Source organism: Ursus arctos, unplaced genomic scaffold (assembly GCF_023065955.2).
Source record: "Ursus arctos isolate Adak ecotype North America unplaced genomic scaffold, UrsArc2.0 scaffold_7, whole genome shotgun sequence".
Taxonomy (NCBI): Eukaryota; Metazoa; Chordata; class Mammalia; order Carnivora; family Ursidae; genus Ursus; species Ursus arctos.
Window position 1 is genome coordinate 31,935,576 of NW_026623089.1, and position 15,179 is coordinate 31,950,754.

The 15,179-nt window shown below is 42.4% G+C and overlaps 1 protein-coding gene across 5 annotated transcripts in view; it reads right to left on the reverse strand.

Annotated features, from left to right (window-relative positions):
• Positions 1-319: 319 nt before the first annotated feature.
• The window catches only part of PLCE1 (phospholipase C epsilon 1), a 305,344-nt gene continuing 290,484 nt past the window's right edge, over positions 320-15,179 (reverse strand). For 3 of the 5 annotated variants that reach the window (XM_044378042.3, XM_026481688.4, XM_057308854.1), the window contains exons 29-32: positions 13,292-13,501; positions 8,526-8,684; positions 6,831-7,046; positions 320-6,504 (exon numbers count right to left, since the gene is read on the reverse strand). In XM_044378042.3, coding sequence (XP_044233977.2) covers positions 6,316-6,504; positions 6,831-7,046; positions 8,526-8,684; positions 13,292-13,501 — 774 coding nt within the window. In that variant the 3' untranslated portion in view covers positions 320-6,315. The remainder of the gene's footprint in view (positions 6,505-6,830; positions 7,047-8,525; positions 8,685-13,291; positions 13,502-15,179) is intronic. The other 2 variants (XM_026481690.4, XM_026481691.4) reach the window with 2 other exon arrangements.

The following is a 15,179-nucleotide window of genomic DNA, read 5'->3' on the forward strand; positions in this document are numbered from 1 at the left end:
GTCTCTTCATGTCTTCAAAGCTATAGAAGCCAATTCTTTTGGTCTAGAGCTTAAATTTTTCCCTCACGATGTAAATGAAAATAGAAAGTTCCTTTATTACTCCTGCATAATGGGGGAGATAGCTTAACAGTGCATGTTAATCTTTTAGCATATTCTCATATGTGATTTTTAAAAGTGGTTTTTTAAGGAGAATGTATGATTTAACATACAAATATTTGCTTTTAATCCACATTTTAGATATAAAACAGAGTCCTGAAATGTTATGAATAGTGTTTTGGATGACGACAGGGTCTTTCCCCATCAGAGCACAAGTGACCAATACATGTCACAAATCATTTATTTTCCAAACATATACAAATACATTTTTTATTTCACTTTGGCTGCAGAAACTGTAGTTTAGGTGAAAAATCAATTTTAAAGTAGAATTCCATCAACTATTTCACTCTTGTATTATGCTTTTAACCTTCTAGTTACACATATAGAGAATCACAGTGGGACCATAAAATTATACATCTAGCATTTGAATACTCTCTATGAATTTGAGAATGAAATCTATTTGTGCATAAACTTATATGGCTTGTATTGATGAGTTTCAAAATATCCTAGTCATTAACAGTAACACACACACACACCCTGAGGCTATAACAAGCTACAGCCTTAATACATTTTTTTTTAACTAGACAAATATCGAGCACCTACTGTGTGCTTAGCACTGTGCTAGGCACTTAAAAGTGAAGTGGGGGTAATGGTGTAAGACACAGCTTCAGTCTTCATGGTTTGCATACTAAGATCATTCATAAAACATTTAAAAAAATACAACGTACACAATTCAGCGTCAGAGTGAATCAGTTCCAAGTTCAGAGACCTAGGAAAGGTCTCAGACCTGCTTGAGCATAGTCTATTTGGGATCTAAGAGATGTATATGAATAACTTGGTAACCATAGAGACTCAGTATTTCAGGAACGTTTAGGTCATCCCATGTCAGAATCTTCAGCCATCAGCCAAAGATTCCTTAGGATGCTGACACTTCGAGATGGCCAAGAATGTATACATTGTTAACAGCACACTGTATCCTGGGAATACTGACCCAAGAATGGACTTCGTGTAAGAGGCAGTCTTCCCTTTCTAATAACTTTCTGGAGGGTCCAGGTGTTCACCTCTTTTCACTTTGCTGCTCATGTGAGAGAAGCAACTGCAAGGGGTCCAAGGCGGTCATCTAGAGAGCTGTAGGTTGTAGGCATCAAAGACCACGTTGGATTCTTACCTATTCTTTTTTCATCAGCTGAACAGTAACAGAACTCATGCTCCTTTGTTTTTAGTGACACGTCTTAAAATATTTTTCCTCAAAATCTTGTCACAAACCTAGTTTGCATATTTAGATTCTTTTCCATATCAAATACTGTACTGCTACAAGTCTGCTACCCAGATTTTTAGCAGTCTGGAAAGCAGGAAGTGGTAATGGGTAGAGTCTGGGTGGCTGTTTTCAATTTATTCTAACTAGGATAATTCCTTTCATTTGGTATACTATAACATAGCTAGATAGTTCAGAAGCTACAAATACAAATTTCATATATTTGGCAAACACCAAGTTGTGCCGGTTAGTTGTAATAGAGTGGACCCTTTACATTTTGAGCAATGTGTCCTTCAGAAAGTCCCAAAGACTCAGATATAATGGAGGATGTGCTTTCACCTCAAAATGCAATGAACAACTAAGTTGGGTTCAACACAGGCAATACATTCACTTGTAAAACCTAGTCTCACTTTAGTCTCAGGGAGTTTCAGATTCTGTCCTGCAGCCAAATCAACTGTGTTACAGATGGTGGGGTGGGGCGGGGCTGGAGCTTAGAGTCAAGGCCAAGGGCTAAACCTGAAGAGACCAGTCTTGCTTCATTTTTGACTCTAGCCAGTTAGGCCAGTACCTCAGTTTTCAATACACGATAAGCCAAACCAGAGGAAAAGATGCCAAATTTATAGAAGCATGATAAAGTGTTTCTGGAATATTTTTTTAAATGGGGCAGTATTGTGCATTTCTTATAGATTGAAAAGAAACCCATAGCACTGGGCAAACCACATCCAACTGGAATAGCTTGAATTCTGTTGAAAAGCAAATGGTAGCTGTTCTAGCATTAAGGCTTTGAATCAGTAAAAACTTCCAATAACGTGAAAGCTGTCTGGTGTATTTTTAACACTTACAATTTTAGAATATGCAAAGAACTGGGTACTGTTTTATTCATTTTTATAATTGGTAAAAGACTTCTCAAAGAAAAAGGATTTTTCGTGTGCTTTATAATTTGAAGAAAAAAATTTAATATCAGTAGAAATAAAATTTGGATTTTACTTTAGGGGAACACACATTCCATTTTAAAATTCATAATTTGCTTCGTACCAAGAATAAGAAGAATCCTTTACACTTACGTGATAGTTTTATACAGCAAGATTTTAAAGATAATTTACCTTAAATGGCAATTATGACTTGGATCCATAACTCTTCAGTTAATCAGAAATGAAAATGAAGCTTTTTTTTAACATGACATTCTGGCCCATGTCAGGTATTCGGAGCATACTTTTTTTTTTTTTTTAAAGATTTGTCTTCAAATAGTGAGACAGAACCACTAATACTTCTAATCCATAAGTGATATCAAGAAAGTTATGTATAATAAATATATAAGTACAGTGTCAGTACAAATTGCAAAATAAATAAATTTGAACAACAACTCAATCTACTTTTGCTTTAGGAAATGGTTAAATTTCTTGTTAAGATTCCACACCTCAGAAAATATTAATTTATACATCATTCTAAATTCAGTTTGTGAAAACCAAAAGTGGAATAATCTGTGAATACATAAGCAATAAACTTTTTTAAAACCCCAACATCATTCTCTACGTAAAAAGAAATGCTAAAGAAGAGTCCACTATGGTGCATAACATAGAAACTACATCGAATTACTTTTTAATGAATCTTACAGGATGTATTTACATTTGCAATGCCCCAAAGCTTCCGATCGTCAGCCGTGAAGTGTATGACTAAACTAGCTTGCTGGTTTTCAGACCTCTGTGGCTCTTGCTCCCAGTTTTCTAAGTCGGGTCAGCAAACTATGGCCCTGGGCCAAATCCAGCCTGCTACCAGGTTTTGTGTGGCTCTTGAACTAAGAATAGTTTTTACGTTTTTGAGTGATTGAAAAAAAAAAAACCCAAAAGAGGATTAGTAGTGATGTGAAAATTATATGAAATTGCAATTTTAGCATCTGTAAATGGTTTTATTGGAACACAGCCTCGCTCACTCACGTCTGTATGGTCTGTGGCCACTTTTGCACTGTTCGCAGCCGAGCTGAGTGGCTGCAGCGGAGACCACAGGGCCCGGAAATCCTATAATCCTTACGGTCTGGCCCTTTTTGGACAAAGTTTGCTGACCTTTGTTCTGAGTCTGTTACTGCAAGCTTAGCAATGTTCCGACTGCTGACATTTATAAAATGGCAATCTCCTGGGCTTCTTTGCTGCATTCATCAGGAGACTGGGTGGTAGGTAGCCCTGTGCCATTTTGCTTGACCTCAGTGTGGACCTCACATCATGTGTGAAGAAGGCTTCAGTTCAGAGATCATCAATTTCCAGTTTAAGTGTGATGAAGGTAAGGAAATTCTGTTTGTTTCCACTATGTTCACTCTTGACTTTAACTTCTTACCAAAAGATCTTCACCTGTAAAGTGGTATACATAGGCTTGTGAGTATATTTAAAATGAAGGAGCAGCAACATCTGCAGTGTAGCAAGCAAGGGTTTAGTGTTGTTCAACCAAGAGAAACCCACAACTCCAGTGGCTGGTTTTGGAGGAGAGGCTCTTGGCTATAAACTTGCAGTGTCGGGTGCCCCGGTGGCTCAGTCGGCTAAGTATCAGCCTTCAGCTCTAGCCATGATCCCCGGGTCCTGGGATTGAGTCCCGCATCGGGCTCCCTGCTCAGCAGAGCCTGCTTCTCCCTCTGCCTGCTGTCCCCCGTGCTTGTGCTCTTGCTCTCTCTCTCTCTCTCAAATAAATAAAATCTTTAAAAAAGAAAAATAAAGAATAAACTTGCAGTGTCCTAACACGATGTTCCTGGGAGGTGGAACGTGAACCCGTTTCTGCCCTGGAACACCCCAGCCTTTAGAAAGATTTTAAAAATCCAATCAGATCAACTTCAACTTTTCTAAAACGTGGAATTTCTTCAACTCTGCATTATTTCAGATAACAGTAAGGTAAATAATTGTTTAGGAGTTCTTAAATTATTATGGGGTAACTCTTAAAACTTTACGCGTGGAAGTTTTAGAACATGAAACCTTATGTTCTCAGAAAGCAGTGAAAACACTAAACTTGCCTTCTCCGTGAGACCAGAAAGTCTGTTCTCACAAGCGCCCCTTTTTGAGGACGCCGTTTGTAAAGGAGTTTAGAACATGACATTCAGGTTCCCATAGATGCACCCACGGCTGTTGTTAAAGAACAACTTCGAAGTTTAAGCAAAGCCGAGGCCAGCCGGGGGGGTTCTGAATCAGCCCTCCGCGCTCCTAATAACGCTCGTAGCAAGTCAGTCAGACTTCCGGTGACGTAATCCTGCGGCTCCACGGGGGCTCAGTCTGCGTAGCGTGACGCCAGCGTCGCTACGGCGGTCATCACATAGGGGTATGTATAACCTGACATCTGGCATTTATTTGAGGCTAAAAGGTCTTGATCGCGGCGACAGTATTTTAAGTTTTCATTACTGTCCTTAGCGGCGCGTGCTCACGGCCCCACTACCAACGCGAGGCATTCTCTAGGCAGCCGGAGACGCTCCACACTGGCGCTTCGTCCTAAAGCTCACTCGGCTTTTGGAGAAGGCACTGACCGTCTCAGGGACCTGGGGCAGGAAAGAAAGTGAGTCCAGAACCTGTAAACACTACGATTCCAGAAGGATCTCAACAGAGAACGGGTGCCGAGCCTCCTCCGAGTGCGGCGCAGCTCACGGCTTCGCCGTTCTGCGCGGATTCACTATGACCCGACGGGAGACCTGGATGCGGCCCTGGTTCCGCGAGTTCCTTCACACGAGCCTTTCCACACAGAACCTAAATAGGCTCGAACCTCTCAGGACAGGTGGATACGTCGATACTCTCAAGGAGGGGGTTTCCTGGATTTGGTCCCACCTGTTGTTCTGAAGGAGCTTTGTATGCCTCGAAGGGGGCACCGGTTATTTTAGGAGTTTCTCCTTCAGTGTAGAAACGTGGGCTCAGGGTATGGGGGCTTCTTTTGAGCTCTTATAAATCAGATTCAGTCCTGCCAAAAGGGTATCAATGAATTCTTTAATTGCGAGCTTCTACAATTTGATACAAGAAATTCCTGACTGTGATAAAGGCAGACGATGAAGCCCTGCAGTGTGAGCAGCCATGCCTTCGCTATGCGAGCAGTCTCTCAAGTTTAGGGCACGTGGCGCAGGCAAGGAGTGGCTTTCATAATCCCTTGGGTTCATTACGAAATAAAACAATCTGGGACGCCTGGGTGGCTCAGTCGGTTAAGTGTCTGCCTTCAGCTCAGGTCATGATCCTGGGATCACGTCCCATATCGGGCTTCTTGCTCAGCAGGTAGCCTGCTTCTCCTTCTGCCTGCTGCTCCCCCTGCTTGTTCTCTCTCCCTGACAAATAAATAAAATTAAAAAAAAAAAAACAATTTATGCTTGGTTTCCTCATGTTCTTCTTCTTCTTCTTCCTCTTTTTTTTTTTTCTCAATTTGGGTTCCATGTAATCTGTTTGAAGATGGAATGACGTTTACTCTGTGGATACCAAGCAGCAGGTGGGCAACCAAAGGCTGACTTTACCACAGTTTCCAGATATAAAGGCTGTTACGCAATTTTGCTTTCTTTCTAACCATCACATCCTGAATGCGATGTGATGAGATTCTTATTCTTTAATTGAGGCCAACCAAGGTGAGGTTGTTGAGGCTAAATCAAACCTCAAAATGGACAGCATGAAACTAGGCATCCAAAGGAATGAGAGCTGAATGACCCACAGCAGTCCTTCGAGAATATTTGTGTTAGTGACCGATACGGCACTGATAAAATAAGGCTGATGTAGTAGTTTGGGCAAGTAGCTTGTCCTCTTGGGGCCTTCGTTTGGTTATCTACAAAACCAGTTGTTTAAAATTAAAATGCTGAAGGTACATGGATCTTCAGAGCCCTTTTCCTGTTTTTAGGTACGATTCCTATCTGCTTTCAGGGGACATCGTCCTCTGGGCCTGCTATGCCTTACACAGTAGGGTAAGTGGGCCCCCATTTCAGAATGGTGCAATGACTCGGTCTACCTGGTAAAACGTGCCGACCTTGGTTATTGTCGGTAGTCTGTGGTGTCACTGGAAGGCAAGCTGCCCACTGGTTTCTCCTCCTTGCTTTGGACACCTTCTGAGGCTAAGACCTGAGAAGGTGACGTGAGTCCTCGGGGCTGTTTAGTTGATTTAGTGAACTTCTTGAATTCACTTGCAAAAGAAATGCCTTTTCTTTTGTCTTCTCGGGATGCCTGTGGAAAAAAAGAACCTTCCATGGGTATAAGGTGAAAGCCAGGATCCCCAGTCACCTGCCACGCTATCATGGAGCCCTTTCCTCTTCCTCTAGTAGGCAGAGCTTTGGGAAGAAGTGCTGAGGGAGTCCTCCTCTCAAGATTGCTTACCCACAGCAGGGAGTACATTTCTTTTCACGTAGCACAAGTGAAGCCCCATTTTCTCCCAACTATATCCCTTGACTCCGAAACTTTCTCCTAGATTTCACAAGTTCCCAGATTTGATTACTATGTGGTTACGAGTATCAAATGCTTTGTGGAGAGAGCAAAAGAACTTTGGACTTTACCTGTACCTGCTCCTTTAGCTTAAGGATGAATTTTCCTGCACCCTTCCACTTGCTCTGGGCTTGAAACACACACTCCTGATCCAAAAGGACCCGCTGGGAGGACTTTGGGGTGGAAGACTTCTTGGTAGCGTCTTTCACCACCTCCTCCAGAAGCACATAGTCACTCGGGTTGGGGTTGCTCAGGATGCTATAGGAATATTTGGCTTTGCATAAGGTCTGAAAGAGAAGTTATGGTCCACTGAATACAGACACAGTACCTCCAACGCTTGCATTCAATCTGAATGACACTTGAAGGTGAGAAAATGTCACAGACTTTTAGAGAAGGAGGGGCTCTTTCTCAGATTGCATCGTCCCATTCCTCAGCTTACATTTGCATAGCTGTTGCTTATAACATGCTTTCCCATGTTACCTGATTGGGCTTCACAGGAGACCATGATTTAGGTATTATTACCTCATCTTCAGACAAGGAAACTTAAATGTATAGAGATTAAGCAGACCCAAGAGACTGCACAGTTAATGAGTAACAGAATAAGGATGTCAACTGGGTTTTCTACATGCACCAAAGCTCATAGACATGAAGGTCACACAGACCAGGAAGGACAGAATCCTGACCCGCTGGAGCCTCTCTATCACAGGGTCTGGGATGAGGAAGGCATTTTAGTAATTTACCTGGTCTCACTTCTCATTTAGTACAAGATCATCTTTCGTTTATACATTTATTTGCTCATCAAATGTTTAGTGAGGGCCTTCTGTGTTCTAGATACTGTATTATACTTTGGGGAGATAAAGATGAAAAAAAAAAAAGACACATTGTCTGGGTTCTCCTGGAGTTCAAACTCTATTAAGGAGGCAAATATTAACCACATCATCGTGCAGTAATAGCAAATAGCACTTAAATAGTGCTCAGCAGGGGCTAGGCACTGTACACCTTACGTATATTTACTGACTTAATCTTCACAACAACTGTGTGTGGAAAGGACTATTATACCATCTCCACATTGCGGATGTAGTAACTTAGCACACAGTATATAATACCGTGTGCTGGAGCCAGCTGGAATAGGCCAGTGAAATCAGACGTGGTGGGAGTATCCACACAACAGAAACTGACAAATAATAAAAGTCAATTGGGCCTTTTTTTTTTCCCCTTAAGAGGGCCCGTTTACCAGCACACCACTGTAACTGAGGCACTAAGAAGGAGAGCCGGGATTTGCACCTGGAGCAATCTGATTTAGAGTCAGCGCTGTTAACCATGATGTTACACCACTTCTCAAATGGGTACTTAATAAACACAAACCATGACAAGGCTTGAAGGAAGGAGATAGTTCTTTGAAACCCTGTAAACAGAAGCATGACTTAGAGGAGGGAGAGGGCCAGGGAAGGCCTCCAGCATGCCCTCTGTAAGATCTCTGAGAAACAGTCACCAGGGACTGGCTTGGGCGTTTCTGGGACAATGAAGTTACCACTCTGTGGAGCCCCCTCCTAAATCTGTTATCAACACTTCCACAGAGAGCCAGACTCATGATAGATACTAGGCAAGTGAAGGAATGAACTAGCATGTTCCAACCTAGAGGCACACTCTCCCTTTTCAGATCCCCATTGTTCTACAGCTTCATTCATAAAATGAGCTGACATCTGATTTGTCCCAGTGATTTACACTGAAGAGCAGACTGAGGCGAGCAAGGGCGAGGCTTTCACCTGCTGAATGACGTCCTGCGCGGTGCTGACACGGGGCGCTTTGATGACTGTTCGAGGTTGCTCTGGAGAAACGTCGTGCACTTGGACAAAGAAACTCTCCTCCTCTGAGCTCAAGATCACCTCTTTGTCATCTTGAACAATGCTTCTCTCTTCTAGGTTCTATGTTAAAAAAGAAGAAAAATATGAGTAAATGGTAAGATGATGTAGAGCTAGAAAGAAAAACCCAGAAAAAACGTGAGCTGTATCTGGGCAATGTGGAAGCTATTTCTCAGCTTTCCGTTTCATACACTAGTTAATAGTTCATAAGCGATTCTACAAGGATATCCATGTCTTCTGAGGAAAAAGTAATGTAGGTATTTCTGTGGATGTTGACAGACTGATAAGGTCAGGCTCACAATGAGCCGGTCGATCTGCTCCTACTACCTGTGGATTTTGAGTCCAAGTCAACCGTAAGTAAATTTGTAAAAGGACAACATACCAGTGACCAAAAACCAAATAAGAACACAGTAAGTTACATTTAAGAGAACCCATCCGTTCCCTGCACAGGCCTTGGGCATTTAAGGAATGCTAGACATCTGAGCAATGAAACATGCAAACTGACCCTCAGCCAGGCTGGACGAACAGAACCAGAAGTGAAAAGGCTGAAACAATGGCTGGAGGTGGGACACACTGAAACGAATATCAACAAAACTCTCAATAATTGTGAGAATTGGTCATCAGGTTAATTGGCTTTTGGTGACCTGGCTTTCAGTAAATTTTACACATGTAACTATATATTAAATATATATTCAGATATATCTATAGATATATGAATCTTATTAAAATTTTTCAAATAGTATAGAAACATATCAATAAAAAGCCAAACTTTCCCCATTATCAGCTTCCCCCCCATCTCATTCTCCACAAAAACCCCACTGTTGTTAGGTTTTATATGCTTCTAAACATCTGCTATGAATCTATGTATTTTTTTGTGTGTGAACACATATATACCATGAAACCCTGGAATTATGTGAATTTAGATATAATATGATCATTGAATGGCTCCTGTTTTTTGTTAGCCCCATTCTCAAATGAAAGGTAGCTTACAGTTATCTTCTGCAAGGGGGAGGTGTGAAGGGGGAGGGCAACCATCTCAGGAAGTGAGCATTCAGCAGGAAGGTCCTTTGATCTCCAACAGTCTCCAGGCCTAATCTCCTCAGATCAAGTCACTGAAATGGTGCTAACTAACCAGAAAAATCCAAGAATCGCTGCCACTATCCTGGAGGTTCCAACCAGCCATAGGACCCAGAATTGTCCCCATTGATATTAATGTCAGAATGGATAGCTGCCATCAGGTGGCACCAAACTGCAGCCAGGACCAGAAAGGACTGGTTCCTAGGGCTTCTTGCCAACCAGCCCCCCAGGCTCACCTCAATCATTTCATTAGTCTTGCTATCATGGTTCCTACAGTTTTCAGGACTGATGTCTTTGGACCTCATGTGTTACATTATGGGTGTTGGGGAGGGGAGAGTTACTGTCTATTTTTATTACATAAACTCCCTGTAATGTTCTGCAACTTTTTTGTCCCCACTTAAAAGATTGTGGTGTTCACTTCATGTCAATTCCTAGAGATTTAGCTATGTAATATATCACTGTGTTGATTATAATACATTTAACCAGTTGGAGAGTGGGGTTGGGTGGTAATTCATCTGACAATTTATGATCTGTATCTTGAAAAGCAGGAAGCAAACAAGCATGAAAAAAACAAAAAAGGTTCTAATGGACACATAAAATACCTCCATAACTATGCAATAAGCATCACTTTTAAGAGGAGCTCCTTGGAGCCTCACTCAGAGCTTACTTATTTTCAGGAGTTTTCTGCCCACATTAGAAGGCATAGGTTATGACCAGAAGAATGGCCTCACTTGTAGCTCTTTATAGTTTACTAAGCATTTTTTTTTTTACATATTGTCTATATGTTTGGCATAAGTCTCATGTTAATCTTTTTCAATCAGGCAGAGTAGTTTCAATTACAGATTTACAAATTAGGGCACAGAGGTTTACAGAAGTTAAATGAGCTGTCCAAAGTCATCTAATTTGTGGCAGAGCCAGGTCTGTCCGATTTCAAATCCAGCAGGTGTCCCAGGAGGGCATACTGACCACAGCAAGATGTGATCCTGACAGCCTGAGAGCCTAGAAGACAAAAAAACTATAAAAGGCAGGCAGGCAGAAGAGATCAGAGGTCATGGAAGGCAGTTTGCAGACTTTGAATAGTAGGCAAACTGCGTATTTATCTCACTAGTTCCACAGAATGAAATACTTGGAAATACTTATAGCCCAAATCTATCACCTATGCTAGTACATGTTTGTATTCAGTAACTGCTGAATTCATTTATTCAGGCAGTAAATATGTACTGTGTGTCACTATGCACCAGGTCAACCTAAACACTTTACATGCGATTTGTTATCTTAGCAGACACACGTCAGTCATTTCAAAAATTTCCTCCCCATGCCTGGGTGGCTCAGTTGGTTAAGCGTCTGCCTTCAGCTCAGGTCATGATCCTGGAGTCCCGGGGTCGAGCCCCACGTCGGGCTCCCTGCTCAGCAGGAAGTCTGCTTCTCCCTGTCCCTCTGCTCCTCCCCCTGCTCCTGCTCTCTCCCTCTCTCTTTCAAACAAACAAACAAACAAATAAATAAATAAATAAAATCTTTTAAAAAAAGAATCTCCTCCCCACAGAGCCATTATACAGGAGAGCTTGCTGTATTCTCCCCATCAGAAAATGCTTGTTAGCCTTCCCTTCTAATTTATCCCCCTTATTCTTCAAAATGTTTCTCTTCCATCAGCCCTTATGAAATATTTATTCCTGAGGTCTCTACAGCCTGTTTTCATATACATTTTAAAGATTTTATTTATTTATTTGAGAGAGAGAGAGAAAGTGTGCCAGCAGGGGAAGGTGCAAAGGGGGAAGGGCAGAGGAGGAGGGAGAGGGACAAGCAGATGCCATGCTTAGCAGGAAGCCCCACGTGCGGCTTGATCCTAGGACCCTGAAATCATGACTTGAGCTGAAATCAAGCGTTGGATGCTTAACTGACTAAGCCACTCCGGCGCCCCTCATACACATCTGAAATCGCATATGGGCATTCCCAGCCTCCCCAGCCCTAGCCATACGACACTGTGGCACTCAGCAGCCTGCCCAAGTTCTCTCCTGCTTGCTGCTGCCTGCTTCCCCCACAGTGCTGGGCACCAGTGTCCACGAGGGCTGGCTCAGCACCAGCCTGGGGAGCACAGGATGGAGCAAGAACACTGCCCGGAAAGCCACAGACGTAGTTCTTTCTATGTCTCACCTTGTCATGATTTAACCTCTGTGAACCTCCATTTCCTTATGTGTGAAATGGTTTCCATTCTGTCACGAGATCATTCAAAAGCAGGGAGTGAGAACTTTTAAACACTGTAAATCATTATGCAACTGTATGGTTTGAAAATTCACTTACTGACATTATCACTTAGAGAATACTTCTTTACATGTAGCTGGAGAATGAGGCAAGACAATGAGAAATAATAAGAAAAAATGGAGAGAGAAACTGAAGACAGCTTCCAAAGTCCAGCTAAGCCCTCTGATACTTTCTCATAAAGCTATAATTTATTATAACTGCTTGTTAACTGTCGCTGCAATGTGTAAGTCCGAATGGAGAGGAGGCTGGGGAGACAATTGCATTTCTTTGCCTAAATGAAATGTCCTTTTATGGTCAAAGGCAAGGTTAGAGAGAAAGGCAGCAGCTCTGGTTTCCCGGAGCAGATGCTGGAATTCTGTGGAAGCTTCAGGCCATGTTCACAGTTTGGTGCACCATGAAAAAGTAGCATATGATGTGAAAACTGGCTCTTTATCGTCTTTACTGTGTCCCAACATCATGGACCTTCGATGGGGATTTTACCAACCAAGCTCTATTCCATGCCCCAAAGGAGCAGACTGTGTGCCCAGAACAGCGCTTGGCTCATATTAGGTGCTCAGTAAATATTTGTTTAATCTAATTGTTGAACTGACTCGATCCCTTCATTATTGACATATCATGAGCCATGACTATCTATGGTGGAGCAATGACTTTATATGTCATTTTAAAAAATGGCAGGAAGTCAGTGGGCTTACCGGTTTATTCTGAAAAAAAAAAAAAAAATCAGTGCTCCATTCACAAACTCCAACAGGAGCTAACCAATGTAGAGTTGACACACAGTCACTGAACTGTTTCTTTCATGGGAATGACCACGGGAATGTTAGTGAAAGTAATGTTAATTTTTACTAATTCTGACTGAAGCTGAGAGATTATTCTTGCTGTGTGTGAAGTTACAGAGTATTTTCAAAGAACTACTGCTGTTTTACCTAGAAGCACAGAAGCTGTTATTAGCTAACACTTTAATAGGCATGAACGGGACGGCAAGCAATCCCCAAAGGTAAAATACCAACAGGACCAGCGTGACACAGTACTGTCTGTGACTCTTACAACAATGCCTGTTCACACAGAAATCAAATCCTGGACCCAGAGCTGATGGCATGCATAAGGGATCCTTTGAGTTCTTGCTCCCTTTGTTTTACAAATGGCTTTTAGACTCAATTTCTGTAACTTAAGGATAACATCCTGAATATGTGCAGAAGAATAAAATCATTTCTCCACATTTACTTAAGTACAACATAAATGAAGTTGCAATTATAAGAAATTCTGAATGGAGGGAGGTTGCCAATGGTGAGGTAGTTAGTCACATACTGAGTTGTTATGGTGCAGGATATACTTACTTCCTGCTGGGTTTTTAAGACAATCCTGCCAACATATCCTTCCTCTGGAAACCAGCTGCTTAAAATCTGCATGATCTCTTCTTCTGGACCGATGACTCTCTGGAATGGTTGTTTCCTGCATTCATTCTTTTCTTTAGATATAAAATATTTTTCTTCCATCAAAAAATAGTCTGTGACAATAGGTTTGGTGTCCTGTTCAGTAGTCAGAATCTAAAGAAAAAGCAAAGGCAAAACTTTCATTCAAAATAAGCCTACGTTTCTGGTGCCCGGCGCGGGGGGGGGGGGGGGTGGTCAGTCGGTTAAATGTCTGCCTTCGGCTCAGGTCATGATCCCAGGTTCCTGGGATCAAGATCTGCATCAGGCTCCCTGCTCCGAGGGGAGCCTGCTTCTCCCTCTGCCCCCCTCGTTCTGTCTCTCATGTCTTTCTGTCTCTCATGAATAAATAAAATCTTAAAACAAAAGACCCCAAAAACAAAATGAGCTATTTTTTACAGAGAACAAACTGATGGTTACCAGAGGGGAAGTGGGTGGGGGATGGGTGAAATAGGTGAAGGGGGATTAATGGTACACTTATGATGAGCACTGAGTAACGTATAGAATTGTTGAATCATTATAGTACTGTACACCTGAAATCAATATAACACTATGTTAACTATACCTGAATAAATACACACACACACACACACACACACACACACACATAAAATAAGCCTATTTTCATGGTGTTTACATAGGTTTGATGTGCCATTTATAAGTGAGACCTACTCTGCAGTGTTGCATAATTCTTCCTGGAAGACCTAAGAACTCTCTTATGTCCAAGAAGATTGTTTATGTTCATTCTGGGCAATGACACAATTTATTCATAATCCCCAGACAGCATAACTATTTTTCCCACAGCTGGAATGAGAGCGCCTACTGAATTACAAACTTGAGGTTTCTCAATCTATGCATTTAGCTCTCTGTGATCTTGTAACTCAGGACCAGTGACAAAGACCCTAGCACGGCTTTTACCAACATCATCTCTTTTTCTCAGGTTGGAAATACTTGTTTTCTACTCTCATGTGATCTAAGTTCCTGGGAATTCTCCTTTCAATTAACTCTTGACACTGTGCCTGCAACCTTGTTTTCTTTGTTGGCGACGGACCCTGGGCAGTCCAACAGAGCGGCTGAGACGAGACTCTGGAGCCAGACAGACCTGGGTCTGAGGTCTGCCTTTAATACTTATTGGCTGTGAGGTGTTGGGCAAGATATTTAACCTCTTGGAGGCTCAGGTTCCCCATCCATAAGATGGAAACAGTGAGAGTAACAACCCCTTACTTCCATTTCATGACAGAGGCACCGGTTATAAAGCATGACACGGGCACATTATGAGAACTCAGTAAACACGAGCGTTCGCTACGGCTCCTGGGGCTGATGCACTGCTTCTCACTCGTACAGGTTACTGACAGTAGGCTCAACTCCAAGTGGGGACAGAGAAAGCTGCCACCATCTGGCTTGGATTAGGCAAACACCCTTCTCCTCGCCCCCGCCGATGAGGCAACTACTAGAGTCAACACTTGGCACTGCTTCGTCTCGCTTGGAGGAAAAGCAGAGTAAGCAGAAGATGGTGGAGGCAGAAGATTCTCAGGAAGACGCTGCACCCTTCACCCAGTCCTTGGTCTGTAATCGATGCTGGGCTATGGATCCTGTGGGGGCAAGACAACAACTGCTACGGGGTAGTTCAGGATGTGAAGCTTCTAGGAGTAGCTCAGTGGCACTGTCACCCCACACGAGAGGGCTGGCATCACTCCCTCCTCAGTCCTGCTTTATATCCGTGGCATCATTCACATGGGGGGACAATAAGGTAATGGGCTGCTTTTTATGGGTGGTCTGTGGAAATGCTGCCATA